Genomic DNA, 25,088 nt, shown 5'->3' on the forward strand with positions numbered 1-25,088 from the left:
CAGTTCACTTTGGGCGCAATTCTGGGTCACAGCAACTGCTCACTGTGTGTTAACATCTTTTTAATGTGTCTTCTGGGTAAAAGGGAATGATCACATTTTAATCCTTTCTGTATCTTTGTAGTGTACCTCCCAACCCCTTGCTGCCCCGCTTCCCTGCTGGAACAGAGTCTTTTCATCAAAAATACACTGGCCAGGGTCTTGTAGAAAATATGCTCTGACCCAGGTGCTTCATACATAAGATGTTTTAGGACAGAAATTCTGCAGAAAGGCGAACACCCACCCAGAAAACTGCTTGAGAAGCTGCTGTAACACAGCATGCTGTGACGGGGGTGGAATTGAGCCCTTCCTGCTCGTAATGAGAAATCAGCTGGAAAAAAGATGCTCCTGGAGAAGGTGAAGTCAGAACAAAAGCCCGTAAAGATTCCTATAGGCAACTAACTGTAGAGAAAACAATTCAAGTAATCATATCATTGAGCACAGCGGAGGGAACTGGATGGCTCTGGTTAATAAAGTGAATTTTCTCCCTGAGGGAAGGGAAGAACAGGCTGTCGTGCTCACACAACACATGGGCTAGAGCTGCCCTGACTCGGGCTTCCCGTGGTCCTTTTTGTCTGGTTCCTCCTGGATGCCTGGCGTGGGGTTCCCCTGGGTTTCAGCCATCCCACCTGGAGCCTGTGTCCCCAGAGCTGCCCCAGAGGATACAAATCCCAGGAGAGGAAATGCCTGCTGTGCAAACCTCGGGACTGCTCCTCGCGTGTGAGTCCTCACCACCAGCCTCCAGCCACCCCAGCAGTAACCCTGACACCAGGGACCCAGCGAGTAGGAGCTGCCAGGCCCTGGATTTAATCACTTGCAGCAGAGCAGCTACAGCATTTGGCTTTCCTCTCCTTATTCTTTCTTTGCAGACGCCCGCTTGGTTGCAGCAGGCTGGTTTAACAAATTTGGCAGCAGGTCCAAATTAAAAAAGGGTCTCTGCAACTTCGTCCTCTGTGAGAAGAGCCAGACGTTCGAGAGAAGTGGCAGGGTTTACGCTAAAAGCCTCTTCGCTGCTCTCCTCTACAGGCAAACTGATTTGGATAATTCTGTCCTCAATCTTGCAGACAGTGGAATACTCCTCTCCACAACAGGTTTGACAGCAGAACGTGATGTGATGAAAAGACTGCATTTAGGTTGGATGTAAGCAAGACCATTAAATAATATTTCAGCATGTTCAGTGCAGCCTCGAGAGTGAAGTAATACGCTGACAGGCAACATCCATCTCTGGGGGCACGACTCTGAGCCCATGCAGGAAGGACGTGTGAACATCTCACCTCCTCAGGTGGGCTTGGCAGGGCAGAAGCCTGCAGTTTTCCCCCAGTATTCAGTTTAAGGGGGGGAAAAAAAGCCCTGGAACAATTTATCTTCCAAGTATAGCTTGCAACGGTGGCTGCTGGTGGCATAAAGTGCAAAGCTGAATTTCTGTTTTTTCCAGGAGTGTCTGGAAACCACAGCTGGTGTATCTACAGACAGCTCTGTGGGTGAGGGGTACAATGAAGAGGGGATAAACCCTCACCAGTCTAACTCCCAGGGCAAAACCAGCAGAGAGCAGGCAAATTCTGCTTCGTGGAACTGCCTTTAGTCAAGCTCAAGCTCTCCTTTTGTCCTCTTGGGGGGGGGTGAGGAGCAATTTTAATGCTATTTATAATTATTATTACAGAAAGTGCAGCTCCTTGAAAATGAAGCTGTTGCATCAAGCAGAGCCAACAGGCAGTAATTTCAGTGTCAATGGCTGAACTATTCAATTAAGTGGCCCTGGCTGGATCTCCGACGCCCGTCCCGCTGTGAGGCTAATAGTGCTCTCACACGTCGTGCTGCCAGAGGTGCTGCACCGGGCTCGGGCTGCTGCAGATAAAAAGGACTATGGCTATGCTGAGCCTAGCTGCAGGGCAACTAATGCTTGCCAGCTGCAGCCTCCTGGCACAACGATCCCGAAATGGGATAAGGGAGAAAAATCCCCATTATTACCCCTGTCCTCTCCTCGGTCTTCAGCAAGTGGCTGTGGCAGAGGGCACCAGGCTGCTTTGCCTCCTGGCGTGGCAGTGGGAGGCAATCCAGCAGCACCAGCAAAGTTGAGAAAAGAAGCTGTCACGCTCATTTATATATGTAAGTGATCTAGAGAATTATCAGCTAAATTATTTAAATGTCCCATTACTATTAAATTACTGGGCATTCATTGTAAGAACAGTCATAATACAGTAACTAATTTGGTATTAATGTGAATGTCAGCGTTTCATTGCAGTTATTTTGTACTTCATCATAAGATAATTTACCAATAAATTAATTGGCTTAATTGCTTCCTCCGAACCCGGGAGAGCTACATATGACATGACTTTTTAAAGTGTTCATGCTCGCTCCTTGTCTTTCTGCTTCAACCACACCAAGCGGGACCCCCCTCTAAAACACCCAGGCTCCTGACAATGGGGAGGAAAAACTGAGGATGAGGGAGCAAAGTGTGATTTCGCTCTCCTGGGGACCATTGAGTCTTGGCACATCCTTGCCCTGCAAGTTTTCAAGTACTTTAAATGTAGTCCCTATGGCCTGGTGTAGTGCTGAGCTTGGAGCAGGAGCCCAGGCAGTGGTGCCAGCACTTGGGGCCTCTGCGGATCTGGCCCCTCCAAGGCAAGGGATGCACCTCAGAGCCATTCTTGACAGTCTCCCTCTTCCCTAAACTCACCAGGCTGTCTTCACCTCCCAAAAACAGCACTGACCCCCAATTCCCATCCCCTGGGTATCAAATGGACTGAAGGCTGAGGTGGCACCTGCCAAACGTGCTCCATGAGAGGTGGGTGGCTGCTGGTTTGCCACAAGACCCTCTCTAAGAAAAGTGCCATAAATAAGATTGTAGGTGTGTAGCAAATAACCTGCCTCAGATGAGATGCCTGTCTCCTGATTTAAACACTATTGATGAGCCTAAGAAACATAAGCAGTTTACCAAAGCACGCAGAATAGGACAGATAAGAAACCAAAAACGAGCTGATCCCTAAGTCAGAAGGCACTGAGCAGGAGAGAAAATGCAGGGAGATCATTCTCAGGGTTGGGACTTCATAGGAAATCCTTGTTCATACTGAAAACCTCACGTGAGCCAACGTGCACAAGTAAATTGTAAACGGTCACAGAATCATGGAATTATCAGGGTTGGAAAAGGCTTTCAGGATCACCAAGTTCATCCATCAGCCTGGCCCACCAAGTCCCACCACCAAGCCACGTCCCTCAGTGCCACCTCCTCATGTCTCTTAAATACCCCCGGGGACAGGGACTCCGCCACCTCCCTGGGCAGCCCCTTCCAGTGCCTGACCTCCCTCTCCATGAACAAATTCTTCCTAATGCCCAGCCTAAACATTCCCTGGCACCACTTGAGGCCACGTCCCTGCATCACCTGAGGGACAAGATGGGCACCATCAGCCCACAGACTCCTCTCAGTAGCTGCAGGAGCTGCAAGACCTCCCCTCAGCCTCCTTGTCCCCAAAACAAGCAACCCTGGCTCCCTCAGCTGCCTCTCAGCCTCATTTCCAGGTCCTTCCCAGTGTCCTCGCTCTTCCCCACATGTGCCAAGCATCTCCACAGCCTTCTTGTAGCCCCAAACTGAGCACAGCTGTCTTTGCAGAGTTACAAGGCTTATATATTTTTGACACTCCTGGCCTTCAAACAATCTCTTCTCCTAGGTAATTCCTTTAAAACCATTTGCTCATACAAGTAAAACTCCCCAGGAGAGCCCAGCTGCCCACAGTACCCAGGGGCCTGAGGTGCTGCCCGCCACCTCCCCGCTGATCCACAGCCTCTGGGCTCCTGCAGACCCCAGCACTGTCCTCACCAGCACGTCCCATGTCTGACTGTCCCCAGCAGGGGTTCTGGCCTGGCAGCGAGCTTTCAGCCCCTAAAAAAAGTCCCTCGCTGGGTAAAAAGGCAGCAGACGACGTGAAGTCACGCTCTCACAATGCGCCTCGGGTATTATTAGATCCCTGGCTTATGTCAAGTGCTCGGGCTGTGCCACTACAGCCAAAGCCCTCTAATCAGGCGCTGCAACTCCTGTTAAAAGCAGTGCCAACACTTGTCCTTGCTCCCTGCCAACTCCACATGAGCTGTTTTTCCTTGGTAAGCTGATTTAGAGACAGGGTTGTTGGGAGTGCTGCTGCCGGCTCCTCCGGTGTGGGGACTTCTGCATCCATCGCCGAAGCTTTCTGGCAATCCCTGTGAGCCTCCGCGAGCCTCCGGCCTCCAGAAGTTCAGGAAATATTTTCTTCTCATGGAAATAGGAAAGGCTCCTTCAGGAGCACGGTGGGTAAGGACAGCTGCTTTTCAGTTTCTTGGTTTAAATGCTTTTAAATAAATTAACATGGCTCTTCTGCAAGGAGCCGGGGATAGACCGCGGGGGACCTGGCGGGTTTGGTACGTGCTCCTCTGCCACCAGGATGGCATCAGGCCATGCACAAAATGCTGCTCGCATCTTTATTTAGGGTGATTTACCCCGGTTCTGGGCAGCCTGTGGTGCTCCCACCCCAAAGGGGCACGGTGCTGGGCTCAGCTCAATTTGGGGGCTCGACACAAGGCAATGCCTCCACCCGCAGCACACCCCAGCCAGGGACAAGACCCAGCCACAGGGTTCTTGTAATGGTTTATTGTTTAAGTTGCCATTGGAATTAAAAAAAAAAAAAAAAAAAAAAAAAGGAAAAAAAAAAAAAGACATTTCTCAGCAAAACCCCCCAAATCCTGTAATACAAAGTGAAACTGACTGTTCTATTAACTCCCATCCTGCATCAGCAATTTTCTAAAGTGTGGAAATGTTATAATTGACTTTTCTGCTAGTAGCAAAATGTCATTTTTTCTTAATACTTCCTAAGTCAGTAATGCATTTCAAAAGCTTCTGATGCCACTACCACAACAGGACTTACAAATTAGCACATTTTTAGCTTTTCATTAAACACAATACAAAAAGTCTCATCATATTAGGGTTTCTCTCCTCATTATTGAAAGTACTGTGACTTTGGAACTTCTCGCAGCAAATTATAATGCACTCAGCCTGGGCCCATTGTAAATCAGGACTTCAAAAAAGGTGGCACGTAGTTGGTCCTCTTTAAGCACTGAAAATATCGGAGTCTATTTGAAAACGCCTTGTGTAGTCTCTCACTAGCCTTGCAAATCATCACAGCACCAGGTAGAGCTTCCTTTTATTTTTCCTCATGGCATCAAGCCATTTCTATTCTGGCCAGGAAAAGAGGATTATTTCTTGCTGGGATTCAAAAAAAAAAAAAAAAAAGGCACATGCCTAAGATAACAAGCTGCATAAGATCCCCAGATCATTTAGGATTTAGGGCTCTTTGCACACTCCCGGTGTCCATGGGGCTGTGCTCTTCAAAGCAGGGGGCTTCCTCCAGCTGGACGCCGTGGCTGCAGTACCAAACAGAGACTTCTCACCCTCAGGTTTTCCCACTAATAAGTGAACAACTATTTATTTGGTGGGTAAAGGGTAAAATCCAGAACACACAGGCACCAGAGAGAAACAGAGGCATGAGCCAAGGCTGTTTGTCCCCAGGGGAGCAGCAGCAAGGTAAGGGATGTTTAGCGGGCCAAACAGCTCGGGTTGCCCCTGGCCCCTTCAGCTGCCTCCAGCAGTGTTTTCATCCATGCTTGAGGCCACAAACCCTTACAGAAGAGAAACAGGGGTGCCGTTGTTCAGCCCCAGGCACATCCTCATTTGCCCCAGCTCCTGGTGTCCCGATTCATCCTGGAAAGCGAGGAGCAGCCGCTGAGCCTGCCCACCCGAGGGCTATTTAATGGAGCGGGACGCGAGCTTTCTAAGTAAAAATTAATCACGATCGCACTCCAGGAAGAAAAAGGATGAAGGATAAGGAGAAAGGAATGAAAGGAGAGGAAGAGCACCAAGAGCGATGAGTTGAAGAGCACGAGCCCATCTGGGCCTGAGCCATTCAGGCTGCTGTAATCGGCCAAGCCCCTGCAGGGCTGACACAGGTTTAAGGGCTGGGCACGATCCTGCCCTCGCCTGATGAGCAATTGGAGCAGCAACTAGATGGGAGGGTTTGACAAGTGATAGACAGCAAGCGAGCCCTTTGAAGCCAGTATCCCTGCACTCTGCACAAAGCTGGGGTAACTTGTCCATGTCCTTGCTCTTATCCACGGTGCCCTCGGACATCTCCAGCAAGGAACTGGTAGGACGATGCTTTTGGGGGCACAATGAGGGCTCGGTTAGCCCTGTCCAGGAGATGCAGCACACTCCACACGATGAAGAACTGCCAAGCTGGGACATCTCCACGCCAGCACCTTGCTGACAGCTTGCCCTGATGGATAGCCCAGGTGCCACGGCCAGCCCCACAAACCTGCTGCCTCATCCCGATGCTCCAGCAACCCATAATTTTCCAAGGTGGTGTTTTCTGCCTGTAGCCGGTGAGTGAGGGGCAGGGACCAGCAAGCAAACCAGATGGCCCTCTCGTTAAAGCACAGCTGTGCCAAGGAGAGGTCGTCTCCATAATGAATCGGGATGAGTCCCCACTAATTAATGCTGTCAAGTGAAGTTCAGATGTGTCCACTGGTCAGGAATAAATCAATCCCCCAGAAATGCATATGTCCAGAAAGGGATAGTTGAGTTTGTTCTTGTGTCCCAGAGGGCAAGCAATTATCCCCTTAACTTTCTCGTTAGGGCGCACTTGGGAAACACACTTTCAGATCTCTAAATACCTTCCCTCCACAAATGCTTTACGCCTTCAGGTGGCAAAAGCTGCTCCAGCTCGGGAGCAAAACCACGTGGGGAAGGCCTGCAGCTGCACCTGCCCAGGGCTCTGCCTCCAAAATGCCTCATGCAGCAACATGCAGCCTGCTCCTTGGCGAAGCAAAACGCAGCAAAACATGGCTTTAGCAACACCAAAACCCCTTCCCTTGCTGCCAGCCCACCCCACAGCCCTCCACCCACAGCTTCACCCAGCACAGACGCACGGCCAAGGGGGACCCACGACCTTTCCCGTGCTCCAGCCGTCCCCCCCGAGGTGATCCCACAAATAACCCAGCCTGGCTAGCACGAGACCTCGCCACTGCCGGGAAGGGGGACGAGACCGCCGTGCGCCTGCTAATTAGCAAATGCCATTACCCGCTGCGGTGCCGGGGCCGTGCGACGGAAGGTCAGTTTGATGTCGTTTGCCGTGCTGGCGCTCGGCGTGACATTTCACGGCCGCATTGCTGAGGGGTTAAATAATTGGTAGCGCTCCCCTGGCCGCCCCCTCACCACCACCACCCCGTGGAAATGTGACTCCCCTTAAAACAGGATGCACACCAGGATCAGATTCGCACGTGGTGATTAGCACAGCCGCATTTCTTCAGCGGGGAGGGCAGCTGGGGGGACAGGGGAAGCCAGCACTTGGTATTTTTAGTGCAGCTAATGGCTGCAGGTTTTTACTCCTGTCTACAAGTTAATTGACAACCTTAAATAAATAAATAAATAAGGCTGCAGTGTTACGTGGTTAGAACTGGAAAGGTTTTTTATCATTATTATTGAATCAAGTTATTTGCATTTGAGATAGCGGGGCTGCTACAGCGCAGAATACCTGACCATATTATATAGAGCTCTTAAAGGAGAATGCTTCGGCACTATTTAAATATTATCTCATTTCCAATAACCCCCGGACAAAATCAATGCAGGCTCCTGGAGGGCACATCTTTCCCCGGGATGCTGTTTTTGCAGCAAAGCTGCTCCCCCTGCCCTGGGGGGGGTTTCATCCCCCTGCTCGTGGCACGGCGGTGGCAGAGGGGCACCGGAGCGGCGCTGTCACATGGGGGCGAGGAGCGCAGGGGATATGAAGGTGGTGACATCTGCCTGGCAGGTTGTGTCCGTGGCAGGCAGCAGCGGGCCCCGTGGGACAAGCGGAGGATGCCGGCACCCAGGGCAGGCTGGCAGGGAGCGGGGCAGGCGGGCAGGGAGCGGGCAGAGCCGCCCTCACACCACCAGCCCCACAAGGTAGGCTGGGACAGCACCTGGGGGGCGCAGCCTTGGACCCATCGCGGGGAGCTTGGAAGCTTTCTTTTCCCCCCGACAGATGGTTTTCCTATTTTTTAGGGGGTGGGTGGGAGGGGGAGAGCTTTAAATCCATCGTGGGCTTCAGTCTGTGTCTGGCGGAGGCAGAGCTATGTCAGGGGCTGCTTCGCACACACGTGCTTGAAATTTTGCTGGAAAGGGTAAAAAAAATAATAATACGTAATGCCATTTTCCGCTCCCGGAGGGCAGCTTTAAATCACGGCAGGAATGCCAGGAGCAGGCAGGGCTCTCGGCACATGCACATCCGGACCCTGACGATTTTTAAGGCAGCCAGCTCTCGGTTTTTGAACCTTCAGGGTCGACAGAACAAGTTAGCAGGGTCTGAAGTCTCTGCAGCGTTACGACTAAGTTGTTATGCGGCAGCTTAGGGCGATAACTTGGGAAACAAGCTCTCACTTTAGTCATTTTGGTTTTGCATATTGTGCTCCTTCATGTGACAGGAATGAGCTTTCCTCGTAATGCGAAGCCGGCGCAGACAATTTAAGTCATTATTAATAGATACACTTGATCTGAGGAAGTAAAATGCTTAATGTTTTGTTAAATGAGGTGTACTCTGCAAACATTCGTATTCGGGAAGAAGGTTAAGATACTACCCCGTGCTAGAGATTAATGATTGCAAGGCTACTGCTAATGGAGTGAGCATCCTTGGGCTCCCCACTGCTGGGGGCCCGATGCTGGCCAGGCCATCCCTGCTGCGTCGAGCCACCCCCTACTCAGAAGGTGATCCCAGGTGTCCTGGCCATCCAATTCTCTCTCCCCAGCTCTTTTTAACCCCCCTGCCAGAAATGATGTTGAATCTGTCATCGCCGTGACCCAAGGCGTGAGTGCAAATAGATGCTCACCAGGAGGGGTCGTGGAGATTTCAACACACTCCCGATGGCAGCGTAATATCTCGTGCACACCCCTTGCAAAATTAGCCCACGTCCAAGAAGGTCCGGGCTAAATATAATATTGACTACACTAAAAGTAGTATTTAACGTAGTGCTAAATATAGCAGGCTGGGGAAGGCGATGCCCTCGGGAAGGCAGTGAGAGCGGGGGCACGTGAAGCCAGGCCTCCTCCGTGGCACTGCCAAAATATGACTGCGTGGCTGCTAACGGATGGAGGGGAGAGGCGAGGGGCAAACCTCCTCCTGCTGCAGCTGAGGGAACCCAAGGGATAACAACGGATCCTTCTTCAGACCGAAACCATGCTGCTGGTCAGTCAGGGCCAAAAGGGTGAGTGGAGGGAAAAAGAAAAGGTAGAGGAATAGCAACACGTGCCCAAAGGAATCAAATTTAAAAAAAAAGGGAGGTGATGGGGTTTTGAGGCTACACGAGCCTTGAGTACCACCCTACTGTCCCCCCGTGCCTGGAGCATGATGCTGAAGCTGTACGGCAGCAGCTCACGGGATGCCAGCTCTATAATTGTCACCGTCACGGACTTCTCGGGTGACCTTGAGCCACGAGCCCCTCCTTGGGGGCTCGCCGCCACCCCGGCACCTGCCCCGTGCTTAAATGGCAGCAGAAGCCGGGCGCTTTCTCCCTGCTATACAAGGCTCTGCTGGGAAAAGCAGCTTGCTGGCCACAGCCCCAAGAGGTTTTTACCTCGCTGGCCTTTGCCAAGTGCTTTGCATCCTTGCGGTAAGACGCTGGCATGCCAGGCTGCACAGCGCTGCCCACGAATGCAATGCCTTCCTTGCAGTCTTTCCATGCAGCAAGGTTGCAAGCAGGTAAGGAAAGCAGAAAAAATATATATATATAATCTTAGAGTAAAAGCAATTTCTCAGTTTCTCTAACTCTTTCACAGCACTCAGGGGCACATGGACAAGTTTATATGGGATTGGACAGACAGAAGCTGGTGAAATTTCAATTTCCCCCCACTAAGTGATAGGTCAAGTTTCCCTCCCAGCCTAAACACGCATGTCCCAAGCTGCTGCCTGCAATTAAAACAGCGATTTAATCAAAGAGGTGCTGACACAACACAGCTCTGTGCACATTTGACCCTCATTGTATCAAGTATCCATTATCATCTGACCCCTCTGGCGTTATAAATACAACAACAATAGAGCCTTAACGGGATTATAATTAGACAATGAGGACAGGACAATGGAAACAATGAACTATAAAAGCCCCTCCATTCTCTCGGCTAGGACTTGTACAGGGGGAGCACTGGAATGGATGAGCTGCCAGGACCGGTGAGAGAAAAGGTGCAGATTTCTCCCAAACTGGATTCAGAGCACCCGCTGAGGTCTCTGGCCAACAAGTACTACACGGCCCTGATCAATGGAGACCTGAAAAGCCTGGAGGTGCTGACCGACAGATACTATGAGGACGTCAACCTGGTGTTTGAGATCAGTAAAAACGAGATGGAGTGGCAGGTGAAAAGCCAGTCATCTTACGGACTCTCAGGTACCTTTTATTTAAAGACCAGTCTGGAGAAAACCCCAGTATTGACTAACCTCAGTGGGAGAGGCGCTGCCCTGGTGCAGCCAGCTCCTGGCTGGCTGTTCCTGGCTAAAGATCTACACCCAAAAATGCTTGGTGCTTCCTTTGCTTGCTTCTCTTCTGCACATACTAACCCACCAGAGGGGCAGGGCCATGTAAAAAGCATGCATCCACCTCTCCCAGGCTGGAATGGGGTGGCCCACGGCTTAAGGCATGCTTGCAAGCGGGCTTACAGCCAGATTCTTCGCGTGGTGGCTCGGAAAGGTCCCCTTGGTCCTGTTTGGCAGCAGTGGGGTGCTGGCACAGCTCTTCCTGCCCTGCTGCAGGTGGGAAATCCATGGGCTGCTTTTTAGGAGCAGAGCCTACAAATGGGGTCCCATCTGGAGCTCATGGCAGGTAGGGCATTGGTGTACCTGTCAGGAGGAAGTTCTGGTGCCTTGTAGAAATAGAGCATCACCTAGAGTGATCAGCAAGCCCAACCATCAGCCTGACCCACTGAGCCCCATCACTAAGCCACAGCCCCCAGTTCCACGTCCACACGTCCCCTAAATACCTGCGGGAATGGGGGTACCCAAGGTACCAATGGTATTGGTACACCAATACTATTGATGTGAACTCTCCAGGCAAGGTTTGCTGCCTCTTGCAAACAGTGCTTGGAGCAGCCACCGACCTTAACCACATTTTCCAAAACAAAAGGTTTCTAGAGAGGTTTTTAAAAAAGCAAAATGTGGTGCATTCAGATCTTTCATTCGCATAAGGACCTGGCCAACCCCAGTGTGCACTCCCAACACAGGGGCCATAAAACCTCCCCGTGTCCCATCTCCCTGCTGCAAACCCCTACAAGCACCCACCTGTGCCATCCCTGGTGCATTCAACCCCTCTCCCTGATCCCCACAGGGCTGTGGTCCCTGGAGTACAAGCAGGAGCTGACCACCCCGCTGTGCATCGCCGCCAGCCATGGCCACACCGCCTGCCTGCGTCACCTCCTGCTGCGACGCGCCGACCCCAACCTGGCCCCGGGGGGCCACGCGCCCCTGCACGAAGCCTGCCGGGGGGGGCACACGGACTGCGTGGAGCTGCTGCTGGAGCACAAGGCGGACCCCAACCTGCGGAGCGACGAGGGGCTGGCCCCGCTGCACCTCTGCACCACCCGCGGCTCCTTGGGGTAAGGAGAGGTCCCCATCCCATCCCTTATCACCCCCAATAAAATACCCTGCCATGCATCCCCACATGCAATGCCAGCACCGTGCCATGGTCCCTGCAAAGCCACCCTGCAAAGCTCTTGCCTCTCCTCCTGGCTCAGCACAGCCGAAATTTTAGCTCCTGCTTCAGGGCGTCCTTCCTCACTGCTGCCAGCAGCGTCCGAGCTAGCACGGGGATGCTCACGGCGCTGGGAGAGGGCTTCACTCTTGTGCTCTGTGGGTTTACCTTGGCTCATCTCAGGCCACCTCAGTTTATATCACCCTGTGCATCTGCTCCCGTTCACCTGCAGCGGTGCCAGCACTTCAGACACAGGTGTAAACGTTGCCTTTAAAAATACGTGTGTTTGCCCTCGCCGTGGGCTTTGTGCGCGCGCGCCTGTGTCTAGTTTCAGCCCAGTAGGACTTTAAGTGCCTGAATCATTAGGCCCAGGGAATCGGGATTTTAAAAAGAGCTCAGCCCCTTGATATCCTGATGAAACTGCTTAGGGCTGTAGCGAATTTCATTGCCTGCCAGCTTCAGTGAAAAGCCACCCTGGCTTCAAACCTCTCCCCTTTAGGCAGGCGGCGAGCTTAAATAGAAGTAGGTGTTGAAGGCAAGGTTCCCACTACAGATCCCACGTATTGTGGGCCAGATGTCAGATATCTGTTCAAGCAGGAGCTCTGCGAGAGAAAGGCAGCCAGAGAGGAAAAGGTTTTCAGACATAAATATCTCAAACCCATCGCACAAATAAGAGCCTCTGCAAGACAGCAAATGGCATTAACTGCTCAGCCCAAATCCCGGTGTTAATCAAACCCATCCTCGATGTGGCAAGGGCTGTGCCGGCGTGCACAACATGGATCGCTTGAATTAAAATGTGTAGCAAGAGCCAATGGTCTCCCAACCATGCCATCAGCCTTGGGGGGTATTTGAAGAGCCCCAGACTTACTCTAACCCCTGGGGAAAAGGAGGAGAGGGCTCAGAAACCATCCCCTCACCCCACAGAGGTCCGAGAGGCTGGACAGGCTCTGTCTGGCTCGGATGAAATGCTGGGAGCATCCCATCGTCACCAGTCGGGATGTTATTTCCCCCGTAACAGCGGAGGGGGATGGCAGGTGAGCCAGCAAACGGCAGCACAGGGACCAGGGCGATACGGCGTGGAAACAGCTGAGTTATAAGCCCTTGAATATTGGGGCTTTATAATGGAAATGCTGAGAGACCCTTAACTACGCTACCCAGCGCTACGGGGGCTTCTACAATAACTAAGCCAACTCCCTTGAAAGATCAAAAATTAATAGACATTTCAGACAGGTTTTGAGGTTTCGACCACTGCTTTTCAATTGCAAAGACTTTGCTAAAGTTAGAGACTGAGGAGGTCAAGCTTTAGGTAACACAAACATTTCCTCTTTGATTAGGGGGAGACTACTTTACCCTGCCTATTTTTTATTTTTTTTTTAAGTAGTAGATTTTAGGTCATCCTTAATTTTTTACTGACAATAAAGAGCAGGTCATTGACCTACATAGAGAGCTATTTTATTTTTCTCCCTCTTGATAACAATGGCCAGAACACCTATGTGCCGGGTTCTTCTGTATTCCCATATACTCGGCAATTCACCATGGGGGCAGGACTTAAAACCTTTGAGCCTCTCAGTGACTGGGATAAAAAAAATTATCTGGGCTTCCTTCCAGCCATTTGAGCTTCAGAATCCATGAGATTTCAACAAAAAGGATATCAGAGCTTTAATCTAGGAGCTTTTTGAAGAGATTTAAAAAAAAAAGTTCCAGTAAAGTTCAGTCTTACCTTCTTCACTTTAGGAGCTGTTCATGCCAACGTCGTCCTATTTAGTAGAGTTCCTCTCCTTGACCTCTTTTTTACAGCAGAGATAATTAACATGGTGGGGTAAGATGAGTCTCTAAATTCACTGCACTCTCTCCCAGGCTCTCTCTCGTTTCCCTCTAAAGCTGGGATGATTAAAGGAGAGTACCTTTATTGGCACCCCAAAAAAATTACAATAAAAATGATTGAGGGGGAGAAGAAGAGCCTCAGCTCATGGTGGGGCAGCAGGGAGATGTGGGGGACTTGGTGGGGGGCACAGGACATAGCCCTCAGCTCCCATCGTGGCACCCCTGACAAAAAGGATGGCAGAGTTGGCTGCAACTAGAAGGGGAATGCCACTGGGACACCAGAGCTCCCAAACCACAGAGGCTCTTTGGCTGTCCAGTTTGGCTTTGTGTAGGAGGCATTACAGCAAATTAAATAAAATAAAATAAATAAAAAGGACTGTGGGTTTTAAAAGGCAGCATTTAGCATCATCTAGTGCTAAAGCAAGTGCTCTGCTCCATTTAGAACACAAAACTCGGAGCACTTAGGGCTGCTGCTTTTGGAGTTTGGTCCCCCACAAAGGAAAGCCGTCTGTCTGTCGGGTGTCAAGTGGGAAGGAAGGAGACCAAAAGTGGGCACAGTACACAAGGACAGCAAGCCCAGGTCCTGGGGATCACAGTCCTCATGCCTGCTGGCAGGGGAACAGGACCCACCTTGAGCTTTGGGGAAGGAGAGAAGGAGCCATCCCGCAGGTGTGGATGTTAGTGGGGTTTCCCCTCTCACCACCAGCCAGCGGCCAGGGCTGGAAGCAAAAAAGAGCTCTTTGGAGAGTGCCCGCAGTACTGGCATCTGTGCTATTGGCTGGTGAAGAAGGAAAATAAAACCCAAATCTTCTCTCCTACTTGAACGCCCAAGTCGCCCCAGGAACCAAGTGCAAGGTGAGCTGTGGTAACAGCAGTTAGCACAAATCTGCGTGTATTTGAGCACAAGTGGCTTGCACAAGTGGTGAGACATCCAGGTGTGCTACCCCACCCCTGCCACTGTGTTAGGAAGTGGTTGGAAGGGAGCAGAAATTAGCCAAAATTAGGCACAGCTGATGTGCATTGAGTGCATCTCCTAAGGGCTCACTGCATGAGTATCGCTGATGCTGGCCACCTGCCCTGCCTGCCCAGAGATGGTCTCTGGATGGGTGGAAAAGGAATCATAGAATCATAGAATCATAGAATATCCTGAGTTGGAAGGGACCCTTAAGGATCATCAAGTCCAACTCCTGACACCGCACAGGTCTACCCAAAAGTTCAGACCATGTGACTAAGTGCACAGTCCAATCTCTTCTTAAATTCAGACAGGCTCTTTGCTTTAAGTCTTGCTGAACTGAAGCCATGGTTCTTGCAAAATTCCTGGAAAAACAGGGTATGGAGGAGCCCCAGAAAGCAGCAAGTTTAACTGAGCCTGATGCAACGGGAGTTTAGTCTGCCTCTATGGTGAACAATGCAGCGTGAATAAAAAAAAAAAAAAAAAATCAAGCAGCCAGAAATGCTGGTAAAGTGTTAGAAAGTATGAGTTCAGCAGCAGAGATTAGAGGCTAAAATAAGAGCATATAGCCAGCAAACATGAATGGCATCTCCCCTCTCCATGGCCCCAGGCGGGCCGCTAAGCAGCACCTGCTTTTGCCCCATACGTTGAAACAGGAGGCGTGTGCCCCTCGCAGGGGCCCACGATTTCCAGAGGAGATCACCCCTTATTTATAGCCCCTCACCAACCTTCCCTTCTATGCTGAGGGAGGAGCATCCAGGGGGAAAATTCAGAAATAAAACAACTTGGGCTTCCTCCAGGAGGTTGGATGAGATGAAGCCATCGATAACAAAAAAGAGTCACTGATCTGCAAAAGTAGCACCTTTTCCCAGGAGGGGATTCCACAACAATCTTTCTAGATGAATATTTTGGCTGTAGAGAGGAGTTTAGCTCCTTGCAATTCCCACCTGCTCCATGGGATGTGGCCCCTTCAGCACAGCTTTTCCCCACTGTCCCCTTTCCCCACGCCAAGGATGCTACATATTTTGCACCCAAGTCAGAAATATTTTTTTCCCATGTTTTTTCCCTGCAGAGCCATTAGCTGGCTCACCCAGAGCACATTATGTTAGGATGTCAGAGCTGGACATGGCGTTAGCATTAAGGCAACCCAGAGAGGTCCCAGGAGAGTCGTTATAATTAGGGTTACAAATTCCTCGCCGTCAAGAACAGGCAAGACTGGTAATCAAGGTGTGATTTGCTTCAGCAAAAACAAAGTTTTACTGACCATCATCAGATTGCAAGAGCCAAAAAAAAAAAAAAAAAAAAAAAGAGAGAGAGAGAGAGAGTGAGACAAGCCATTACTTGAAAAAGGGATTCTGCACATTTTAGAGTGAAAGAGGAATTGTAAAGTACGTGCAACAGCTTTTGGGCAAATTCAGTCATTTCCAAAACACAGAGACAAGTATGCGCGATGACCAGCCCCTGAGCTCATCACCTGCATTGCCAGACTATGTTTTTTGCAAAGCCTTGGTTTGGAGAACAACTATTTTAGGTGAACAGTCTCAAACGTCAGTGAAGGAACGGTGGGCTAGCATGGAGAAAATATCGAGCACCAGATTCTCGTACACACTGCAGCCTCAAAACCAAACCTTTTACACTCAGTCTCAAAGCCAAGAGGCAAACTGAAAGGCCAGGGCTTGGGGTCCTTTTAATGCCTCGTGATCTCTACAGCAGTTTTGTGATTTCCTTGCCAAGCCACAGTTTGCAACCCCTGGGACTCGGGGCTGGTGTGACCCCACACTTAACGCAGCCACCCATGGCTGCCCTGCCAGGGAGATCATGGGCAGGAACAGCCCAGCCATGCTGTCCTGCTGTGGCTCTCCCCACAAAATGGGGCTTGAGACACACGGGGAAAGCAGCTGAGGAAGTGTGCTCAGATCCTGAAACATCTCCCCAGTGCCTGTCAAGCCTTGCAGTGCTGCAGTCCCAGAGAGCTTCAAGTAGCCTTTATATCATCATCATCATCATCGTTATTATCACTATTATCAATATTATCACTCTAATCAATATTTTTACTATTATTACTATCTTCCCCACATAAGCTATCACTCATCTGGGCCAGGCAGAACGAGTACTTCCCTCACACCCTTCTTCCTCCCCAGGGCTCCTCTTCCTCCCCATTCCTCCTGCCAGAGGGATGAGTTCAGGGCTCTGCCCCCATGCTGCTCCCCCTCATTTTGCTTCACCACCTCTGCAGATTCCCACTGGGGGCCCTGAAAGACCCCTGAGCAGAACGAGAAGTGTTTTAGAGGAGAATAAAGCTGGCCAGAGCTTCCTGAAGGCTGCTTGCCTCCCTGCTGCTAATGCTACCTGGGGGAGGACTGCTCTTCCCACCTCCCTGGGAGGGAAATGTGCGAACGTTTTACAGGTCTCATGCCCCCCTGAACCTGCCTCCCCACCCCTGACCACTGAGGGTTGCTTATCTTGGAGTTATTCCTGCTCCATCACTCCAAAGCGGGGCACCAAACAAGCCCCAGCTTCACTCTGCCAGATGGGGACCCAGGCTGCACCCCAAGGGCAGAGGGAGCTGGGTCCTTTGTGTGAGAGGAGCCGAGGACGATGTGCCTGGTGCCACCCTGCTGCCCAGTGCAGGCGCCTGGGCCCCTAACAGCAGGAGAATGCAATTTTCATACCAAAGCAAACCCACATGGAGCTGCACGGAGGTGTTACCGGGGCTTCCCCACATGCCAGCCCATTCCTGGCATGAATTGTGCTGGATTAAAGTCGAGGCAGTGGCGTGGGTGCTTGTGGCTGAGAATCTCAGGGTTATTTGCTTGCTGCTAATGGGTGCACAGTGACCCCATGCATCCCTCATCAGTTGGACCAGACATAGGAGGGGCACAGCGGGGACAAGGACCTCCATCCATCCCCTGTTGGGTCTGGGACGGGGGCCTGGTGGTCCAAGTGTCCCAAGGGTGACCATTCACCAATGATGGTGGTCAGGGCCATGAGGAGGACATCACCCAGAGCCTGAACGAGGTTTGTTAATGCAGGGTTGCTCCTCGGTGCCATCACCCCTCTGTCCCCCAGCTCCATCCTCAACCCATACCTGACATGCTTCCCCCTCCACCCGCTGCCCACTCCCCAGAAACACACCCACACCGCGCGTGTCCGCCACACCTTCCTCCTCCTCATCCTCACCCCGCTCTCCCTGCAGGTGTGCCAAGCTGCTGCTGAGACACGGGGCTGCCGTCGACCTGCCCAGCGAGGAGGCCGGCGAGACGGCACTGCACGTGGCGGCAAGGCACGGCCTCTACGACCATGCCCACCTCTACCTGCGGCACGGCGCGCGGGTGGACGCCCGCAGCGCGCGGGAGGAGACGGCCATGGGCGTCCTCTGCAGCCACGCGCCCAGCACCACCACAACCACTGGCAGCAGCAGCGGCGACGATGATGACCTCCTGCGGCTCTGCCAGCTGCTGGCCGCCCACGGCGCCGACCTGGACGCCCGGGACGAGGGGCACCGGAGCCCCCTGCACAAGGCGTGCGGGGCCGCCAACGCCGCCCTGGCGCGGTTCCTGCTGCGGCGCGGGGCCGATGTCAACGCCATCGACTACGACGGGCTCTCGCCACTGGGCTGCGCGCTGCAGGCTGCGGCCTTCCGCAGGGAGCGCAGGCCACACCGGGCTGTGCAGCTGCTGCTCAACCATGGGTCGCAAAAGATATGGCCCCCCGCCTTCGCCAAGGTACCCCCGGTGTGACGGGGTGGGTAAATGACACTGGGGAGGTTGGAGGGGTTGGGGTTGGTGAGGGTGAGGGATGGGTGGATGCAGACAGGGGGTCAAGGGTAGGATGAGGATAGTGATGGCACAAAGGGTAGAAATTAGTTTTTTTCGTGCCTATCAGAAACACTTAGGTTGGGAAAGACCCTTAAGATCACAAGTGAGTCCCATCACCAAGCCACATCCCTCAGTGCCACGTCCACACAAATCCTAAACACCTCCAGGGATGGGGACTCCACCACCTCCCTCTCCATCCCTAGTTCTTCCTAACACCCAATCTAAGCTTCCCCTGGTGCAACCTGAGGCTGTTTCCTCACATCCTAATATCACAGCCTTGGCGCACCAGCCATCAGCGCAGTCTGGTTAGTCAATGAGTCTGCGTCTCATTGATTTTACACCCAACAATAAAGAAAATATTATCCCGGCTTCTCATGCACAAGCCAAAAATGTAAATGAGAAGCAAGTGCCGCACCCAGACAAAGCCTGCTTCTTCGCCCACCACTAGGTGCTCAAGTCCTGCGCAGCCGTGCCGGAGATCATTGAAGTCCTCATCAACTCCTACTCGCAAATCCCCATCTCTGAGAAGTGGGCTGAGGTCGTGCCAGAGGAGGTGATGCAGGTGAGGATGGTGTGTCTGGGGTTTTGACCTCATGGCACCGAAATGGGGGCCCTGGGATGGTCTCCTGATCTGGGGGTGATGCTATAAAATCTGAGGAAAACTGAAATGCCATCATGAGTGGGCAGCTCCCAGGTGGCCAAACAATCCAGAACAAAGAGGTTCCAGGACAGAAATTAAAACACGCAAAGCTTGAGTGGGAAAAATAATAATAATAATAATAATAATAATAATAATAATAATAATAATAATAATAATAATAATAATAATAATAATAATAACAACGAAGTAGTTCTAATCTAATGGTTAAAGTCCACTTCAACACAGCACTCCTGCATCATCTCAACAGCTTTGTACCACTTTAACTCCCTCAGCCCCCAAACCACCATTGGTCTGAGAAAAAACACAACACAAGTGTCTGGAAACCCGAGAGGCAGACTGCTGCCCTACAGTACCCCGCTCAGCTCTTCTTGATTTTAGAAAACTTAAGAGCTGTCCCCAGCTGTGCAACAAGTAGGGCCACCCCACTGCTGAGTTAACTCAAATCCCCATCTTGCCCCTGCAGCAATTTGGGTAGCCTGTCTGCGAGAGGGCCGCTTTCAAAATGCACGTAATACACCTCAGTATGTTCTGGGGGGCGTGAGAAATGATTTTATTCTGAGCTGGGAAAGGCTGAGGCTGCACAGCCTGTTTCTGCCTTCTGCCTTCGTGTTTCCCATCTGAGAAATGAGCGGGTCAAGCAAAAGCAAAGCTCTACAGCTCTCTGCAGGGCTGCTGCTGCTGGTGGAGGACACAGAACCATCCCCGTCCTCCCCACGCAGGGAGTTGTAGCAGCGTACGGACCCCTAAGCCATGGGAAAATGATGGATTTCTTACCTCTTCCCCTTCACTCTCCAGCTCTGGCTTGCTTGGTTTAACTGGATAAAAATTACAAAAATAAAATAAAATAAAATAAAATAAAATAAAATGCTTATTTTTTTCTCTGCCTCCCTCTTTACAGCAGCACCAGTTATTCTACGAGTCCTTTTTCCGGCTGTCAGGCACAGTCCGGTGCCTGCAACACTTGTGCCGCTTCGCCATTCGGAAAAAGTTTGGCAACAAATGCCACTGCCTGATCCCCTTGCTGCCTGTGCCCAAGCCCTTGCACGACTACCTGCTGCTGGAGCCCGAAGGAGTCGTGTTTTGAAGGGCTGAGAGACGCCAGCCGAGCTCCGCCGAGCATCCCTCCCTTAACTCATCCTCCCGTGGTGTATTGCAGCAGCATCCATTTCTGTCAGCCAGGCTAAGGAGCGACTGTTTTCATGATAGATTGTTGTTTTCCAGGGATTTATAACGTAACTAAAATGTGCTTCGAGCTGTAACTTTGTATAGATTTTTTTTCTAATTGTGCTTTAAATAGATTATAAAGAGTAATAAAATGATTAGTAGCTGCTACAAGTACGCTGCGGATATGAATAATATTCATTACGAAGGCTCTCACGAAGCAATGGGGCTCCTCAGGTGTGCAGAGGCAAGCACAAGCAGCAGACAACTAAAACCAGCCGCCGGGGGCCTCACACCCCTCCCCTGGGACCAGGATGAGTGGCACTGCCACTATGGGTGCAGCACAGAGGCCACCAGCAGGATGCTTACCCAGGAGCATTAACACAGACCATAAAACTGACTGAAATCAGCTGAAACCTCGCAGGCTACTGTTGGTGTACCAGCCACTGAGCCAGGGCTGGCCATTTCTTGCCCCAGTTTCACCACGGCACCCCTGTGCCCATTGCACCAGCACCCAGGGAGCACAGCCCGGGGGAGCTGGGGCTTGATTTTGCTTGGTGAAAGGCACCTGCAGCAGAGAGGATTTGCTTTCCCAGCCCCCTGGCTCCCCAAATTAATTTCTGTGGTGCCAAAGTGAACGTGCGCATGTGCCCCTTGGAAGAGCAGCTGGCCTCCTGTTAGCAGCTCTGCCACAGCACTCGCCAAATTGCTCCACTGCTTAATTATACTCCCTAGTAAAAAATAAATAAATAAATAAAAATTAAAAAGGGAAGGAAATGCAGCCTTTTCGTGTGGTCGGCACACCCCTCCTCTACTCACCTGTGGGTTATTCAGCCCTGGTACCCACAGCTGGAGCAGGCAGCACAGAGATGGGGAGGGCAAGGAAATTCTTCCCCGACTTTCCACCTGCTGCGCTTCCCTCGCCCTCCTGGGCTGCTCGGTGCCCCCACACCGACACCCAGCACCCCACCGCTTCGGTGGCAGCTTCACCTCGCCGTTTTGTGTCAGTCCCTTCCTTGGAAGGGATTTACAGCACACCGGTCCTGGCTAAACCTAAATTTTGGTGCCTCTGATGAGGCTTTCATCTTTTGTGCGGGAAGAGCGGCACGTTTTGCATCCCTATGGGGCGACTTGGCATGGAGATAGAGTCCCACCAGGTGCCCGCAGCCTCCCCCAAAAAACATGACCTGGGCTCGCTGTCCTGCAGTTGGGGGAAAACAAATCCACATCAAAAGGAGGAAAAAAAAAAAAGAAAAAGAAAACAAAAAAGAAAAAGAAAAAAAAAAAAAAAAAAAAAAAAAAAAAAAAAGAAAAAGGGGGAAAAAAAAGGAAAAAGAAGAAAAAAATAAAGAAAAAAGAAGGAAAAAAATTAAAAAGAAAAAAAAAATGGGGGAAACCTTAAAGAAACCCCAGCACACGTGGGGTCGGGGAGGACACGCGTGGGGTAGAGGCTGCGGTCCCCACGCGTGTCCGCGGCGCCGGGTGCGCGGCTCCCCGCGGCCCGCAGGGGGCGCGCTGGGCACGGCGCCGCGCACCGACACCGGGCTGCGAGGGGGCGGGGGATAAATTAAAAATAAAAATAAATAAAAATAAATAAATAAATACGCAAAATAAAGTAATAAGATAAAGATGGAAATAAAAGAATAAAATAAAATGAGATAAAATAAAATGAGATAAAATAAAATGAAACAATAAAATAAAATAAAATAAAATAAAATAATATGAAACTTAAAAATATGAAATTAAAAAATAAAATAAATTACAAAGAAAAATAATAAAATAAAAAAATAAAAATAATATGTACATGTATATGTTTAAAAAAAAAGAAAAAGAAAAGCACTCTACCTGGATAACAAAAAATAAAAAAGAAGGGGGGTAGTTTTGTTTTTTGATTTTTTTTTTTGTTTGTTTGCTTTTGGGGGGTTTATTTCCTTTTTTTTCCCGTCCTGCCGCCGGGGTGGGATGCTCCGGGCCCCGCGAAGAGTTGGCAAGTTGGGGAAAGGCGCCCTGTTTTGATGCAGATGTTATGGGAAGGGCTCATTTTTTTATTTTTTTTTTTCGGCAGCCAAAGACAGGAGGTCACATTAACTTGTAATACGGAGACGCATAAAAACGCGATTATGACTGCTAAACAGAACGCAGTAGGCTGCTAGTTAAGACAATGAGATTTCCAGGAAGCGATGCATAAATTCTTCAAAAATGACACATTTTTCACGTTTCATTCCAATTAAATTACTGAGGCAGCTAACGCAGCGCTGCGCACACGAGGCATTTGGGTGAAATGAAGGCTTTCCGGGAGGGGTTTTATTATTTTTTTCTTTATTATTATTTTTAATTTCTTTTTTTTAATTTTTTTTCCCGAGGTCTGTCTGGACGCGCGTGGTTTATGGGACTCGCTTAATACTGAGCTGCTATTAGGGGAAAGCATCAGGGACCTTCTCTCCTGGCGGCGGGGCCGTGGTTTTCCCTCCCTGCACCCCCCGTGGGGCGGCTCCGCGATCGTTTCCCACGGGTGGGGAAGTCCCGAGTGGGTTTCCCACGCTCGGCTGGGGGGGGTGCGCGGGGTCCCGGGGGGGCTCCGGGTCTCGGGGTCGGGTGGGGACGGGCTTTGGGGTCCCGTGAGGGTCCCGTGGGGTGGGGGGGACACGCGTGGGGTCGAGAGGATGAGGAGGGGGGGTTAATCAAGCCCCGAGCTGCCCCGGTAATGAAGCGGCGTTTGATTTGAGAAGCGGAGGCATCGCGCAAGCTGCAGCGAGGCGGGCGATCCGCAAAGCAATCCAAATCAGAAATGAGGTTTTTGAAGTCCTAATGAACCTGATTGCATGAACATTTATAATCCCCCATGGCTTTAAATGAAATCAGATATAATCAGGAGCTATGGGGAAAGGGAGTGTTTACAGGCAGAGATTGGGAAGTGCTGCTGTATTAGTAAAGATGCTGTTCCTTCTATTGATGTCTAAAATGATGGATAATGTGAGAATGGCAAATATACTATTTGTCTAATGGCTCTGCAATTAAATTCCCCTGTAAATGACCCATGCCTCATTTCATCCTAATCTATGGAATTTTGATTGAATTCGTCAGCTCTAATTGAAAAATACTGCACTTTAATGTCTGCAGTGCAGTTTCAGGACCGTGGTGGTTTTAATGAGACGGTGCCCCCCTGACCCGGGAATATTTTAGACTTTTATTCGGGGTTTTAAACCGGCAGGTTTCTGCACTACGTTGCCCGAAAAGCGGCGATCTGTGCGCGTGTGGGTGCGGGTTTACACCGCTAGAGAGGAGCCCTCCGTACCGCCGCGCTTCGCTCAGGTCCCCTTCGGAGCTCCTAAAATATTTTGGCTCCGGATATCAGAACACGTAGAAATCGAGAAGAAAAGCAATAAAATAAAAACCCGCAGCCCCTCATCCGAACGAATTTCGGGCTGTTAAGCGGGGTTACCGGAGCCGGGTCTCTTTCTTTTTAAGCAAGAAAAAGCGGGCACGGCGTCGTTTTCCTCCTTTTAGCATCCTCTTCCGATAGCGAGCATCCCGGGGAGGGGAGCGCCTGGCGGCGCCTTCAAGTTTGTTAAAAAAAAAAAAAAAATAGAAATAAATAAATAAATAGATAGATAAAATAAAACCACATATAAAAAATATATATATAAATACACGCCCTTTAAAAAAAAAAAAAAGTGGGGGGGGGGAAATGAAAGAAGACAAACGTATCACCACCAAAAAAAAAATAATAATAATTTAAAAAATCAGCGCCTTGCGCGTTTCCCAGCCCGAAATGAGTTCAAACGGGAACCTGCGAGGGAGTTTAATGGGATTAAGCGACCGAGGGCTTCCCTCCCCGCCTGCAAAGCGAGGGGGCGGAGGGACGGGGGGGCGGCTTCCCGGGGAGCCCCCCACGGGCACGCGTGGGGCATCCCGCGCCCCGCGCCCCCCTCCCGCCGCAGCCCTGCCCGCCCTCCCCAGCCCAGGGGCTCCCTGAGAAAAGGGATTTTTTTTTTTTTCACATTTCCCGTGTAATTAAACATTTCCCCGGGGGAGGGGGAGGGTCTCGCAGGAGTCACCTGGGGGGGGCTCTAAAAGACCCTGATAAAGCCACCGGGACCGCTCTGCCCCACCTGCAGCCGCCATGGGAGGATGGAGCTGACCCCATGCACCCCAAAACAACCCACAGCACACGGGGTGGGGGTCCTAACCTCACTGGGGGCCGTCCTGACCACACCAGGGGGGTCCTGACCACTGAACCCCCCCCCAAAGCCCCCCCAAAGGGGCCCAAGCTCCCCCCGATGCATTTCCCCCTCCACTATGCCCACGGTTACTTGCTCCAAAAAGCTCCTTCTCCTCCCTGTGCTGGCTCTTTTTTGGGGGAAAAATCCCTCTTTTTATGCACTTCACAGCCTCTCCCCCCTGTCCGGGCAGCAGCTGGAGTGGGAGCCCCTCCCAAAATCCTCCTATTTAAAGCATGACCCCCTACCCCTTGGCGAGAAGGCTTTTGGGGACCAATGCCCCCCCAGGGGGCCGCCTGGCCCCCAGGTGGTGCGGGACCCTCCCCAAACATCACCTCCGTGTCGGGGTCCCCCAAAAACGCCCCTTCCCACCCTGTGCCCACTCTGGGACCCCCAGAAAGGCCCCTGCTGCGTGGGCCCAGCCGTGGGGGCCGCCGAGGGTCCCCCCTGCCCCACTTCCCAGGCACGACCACGCTCCGGTTGCTGCTCCGACAGCCAGCGATCGCCGGCGTTTCTTCACCGGAGAAAAATCAGCTAATTATGTGCCGAACAAAAGCCTATTCTCGCCCGAAATAATACGCCCGTCTTGCAAAGGCACTTGTTTGTGGGCAAATTTTGAAGAGGGCTGACAATAAAAAACAGCTGCAGGAGCTGGGTGTTGGTACACATTTCCATGCCCCGGCAGATTA

At 51.2% G+C, this 25,088-nt stretch overlaps 1 protein-coding gene across 1 annotated transcript; it reads left to right on the top strand.

Moving 5' to 3' along the window:
- The first annotated feature begins 7,814 nt into the window (after nt 1-7,814).
- Nucleotides 7,815-20,102, top strand: ASB18 (ankyrin repeat and SOCS box containing 18). The gene is made up of 8 exons (XM_032189978.1): nt 7,815-7,896; nt 7,940-7,999; nt 9,313-9,317; nt 10,323-10,467; nt 11,401-11,668; nt 17,736-18,264; nt 18,806-18,919; nt 19,917-20,102. The coding sequence occupies exons 1-8, from the start codon at nt 7,815-7,817 to the stop codon at nt 20,100-20,102; spliced, it is 1,389 nt and encodes a 462-aa protein (XP_032045869.1).
- The last annotated feature ends 4,986 nt before the right edge of the window (nt 20,103-25,088 follow it).

Source organism: Aythya fuligula, chromosome 6 (genome assembly GCF_009819795.1).
Source record: "Aythya fuligula isolate bAytFul2 chromosome 6, bAytFul2.pri, whole genome shotgun sequence".
Lineage (NCBI taxonomy): Eukaryota > Metazoa > Chordata > Aves > Anseriformes > Anatidae > Aythya > Aythya fuligula.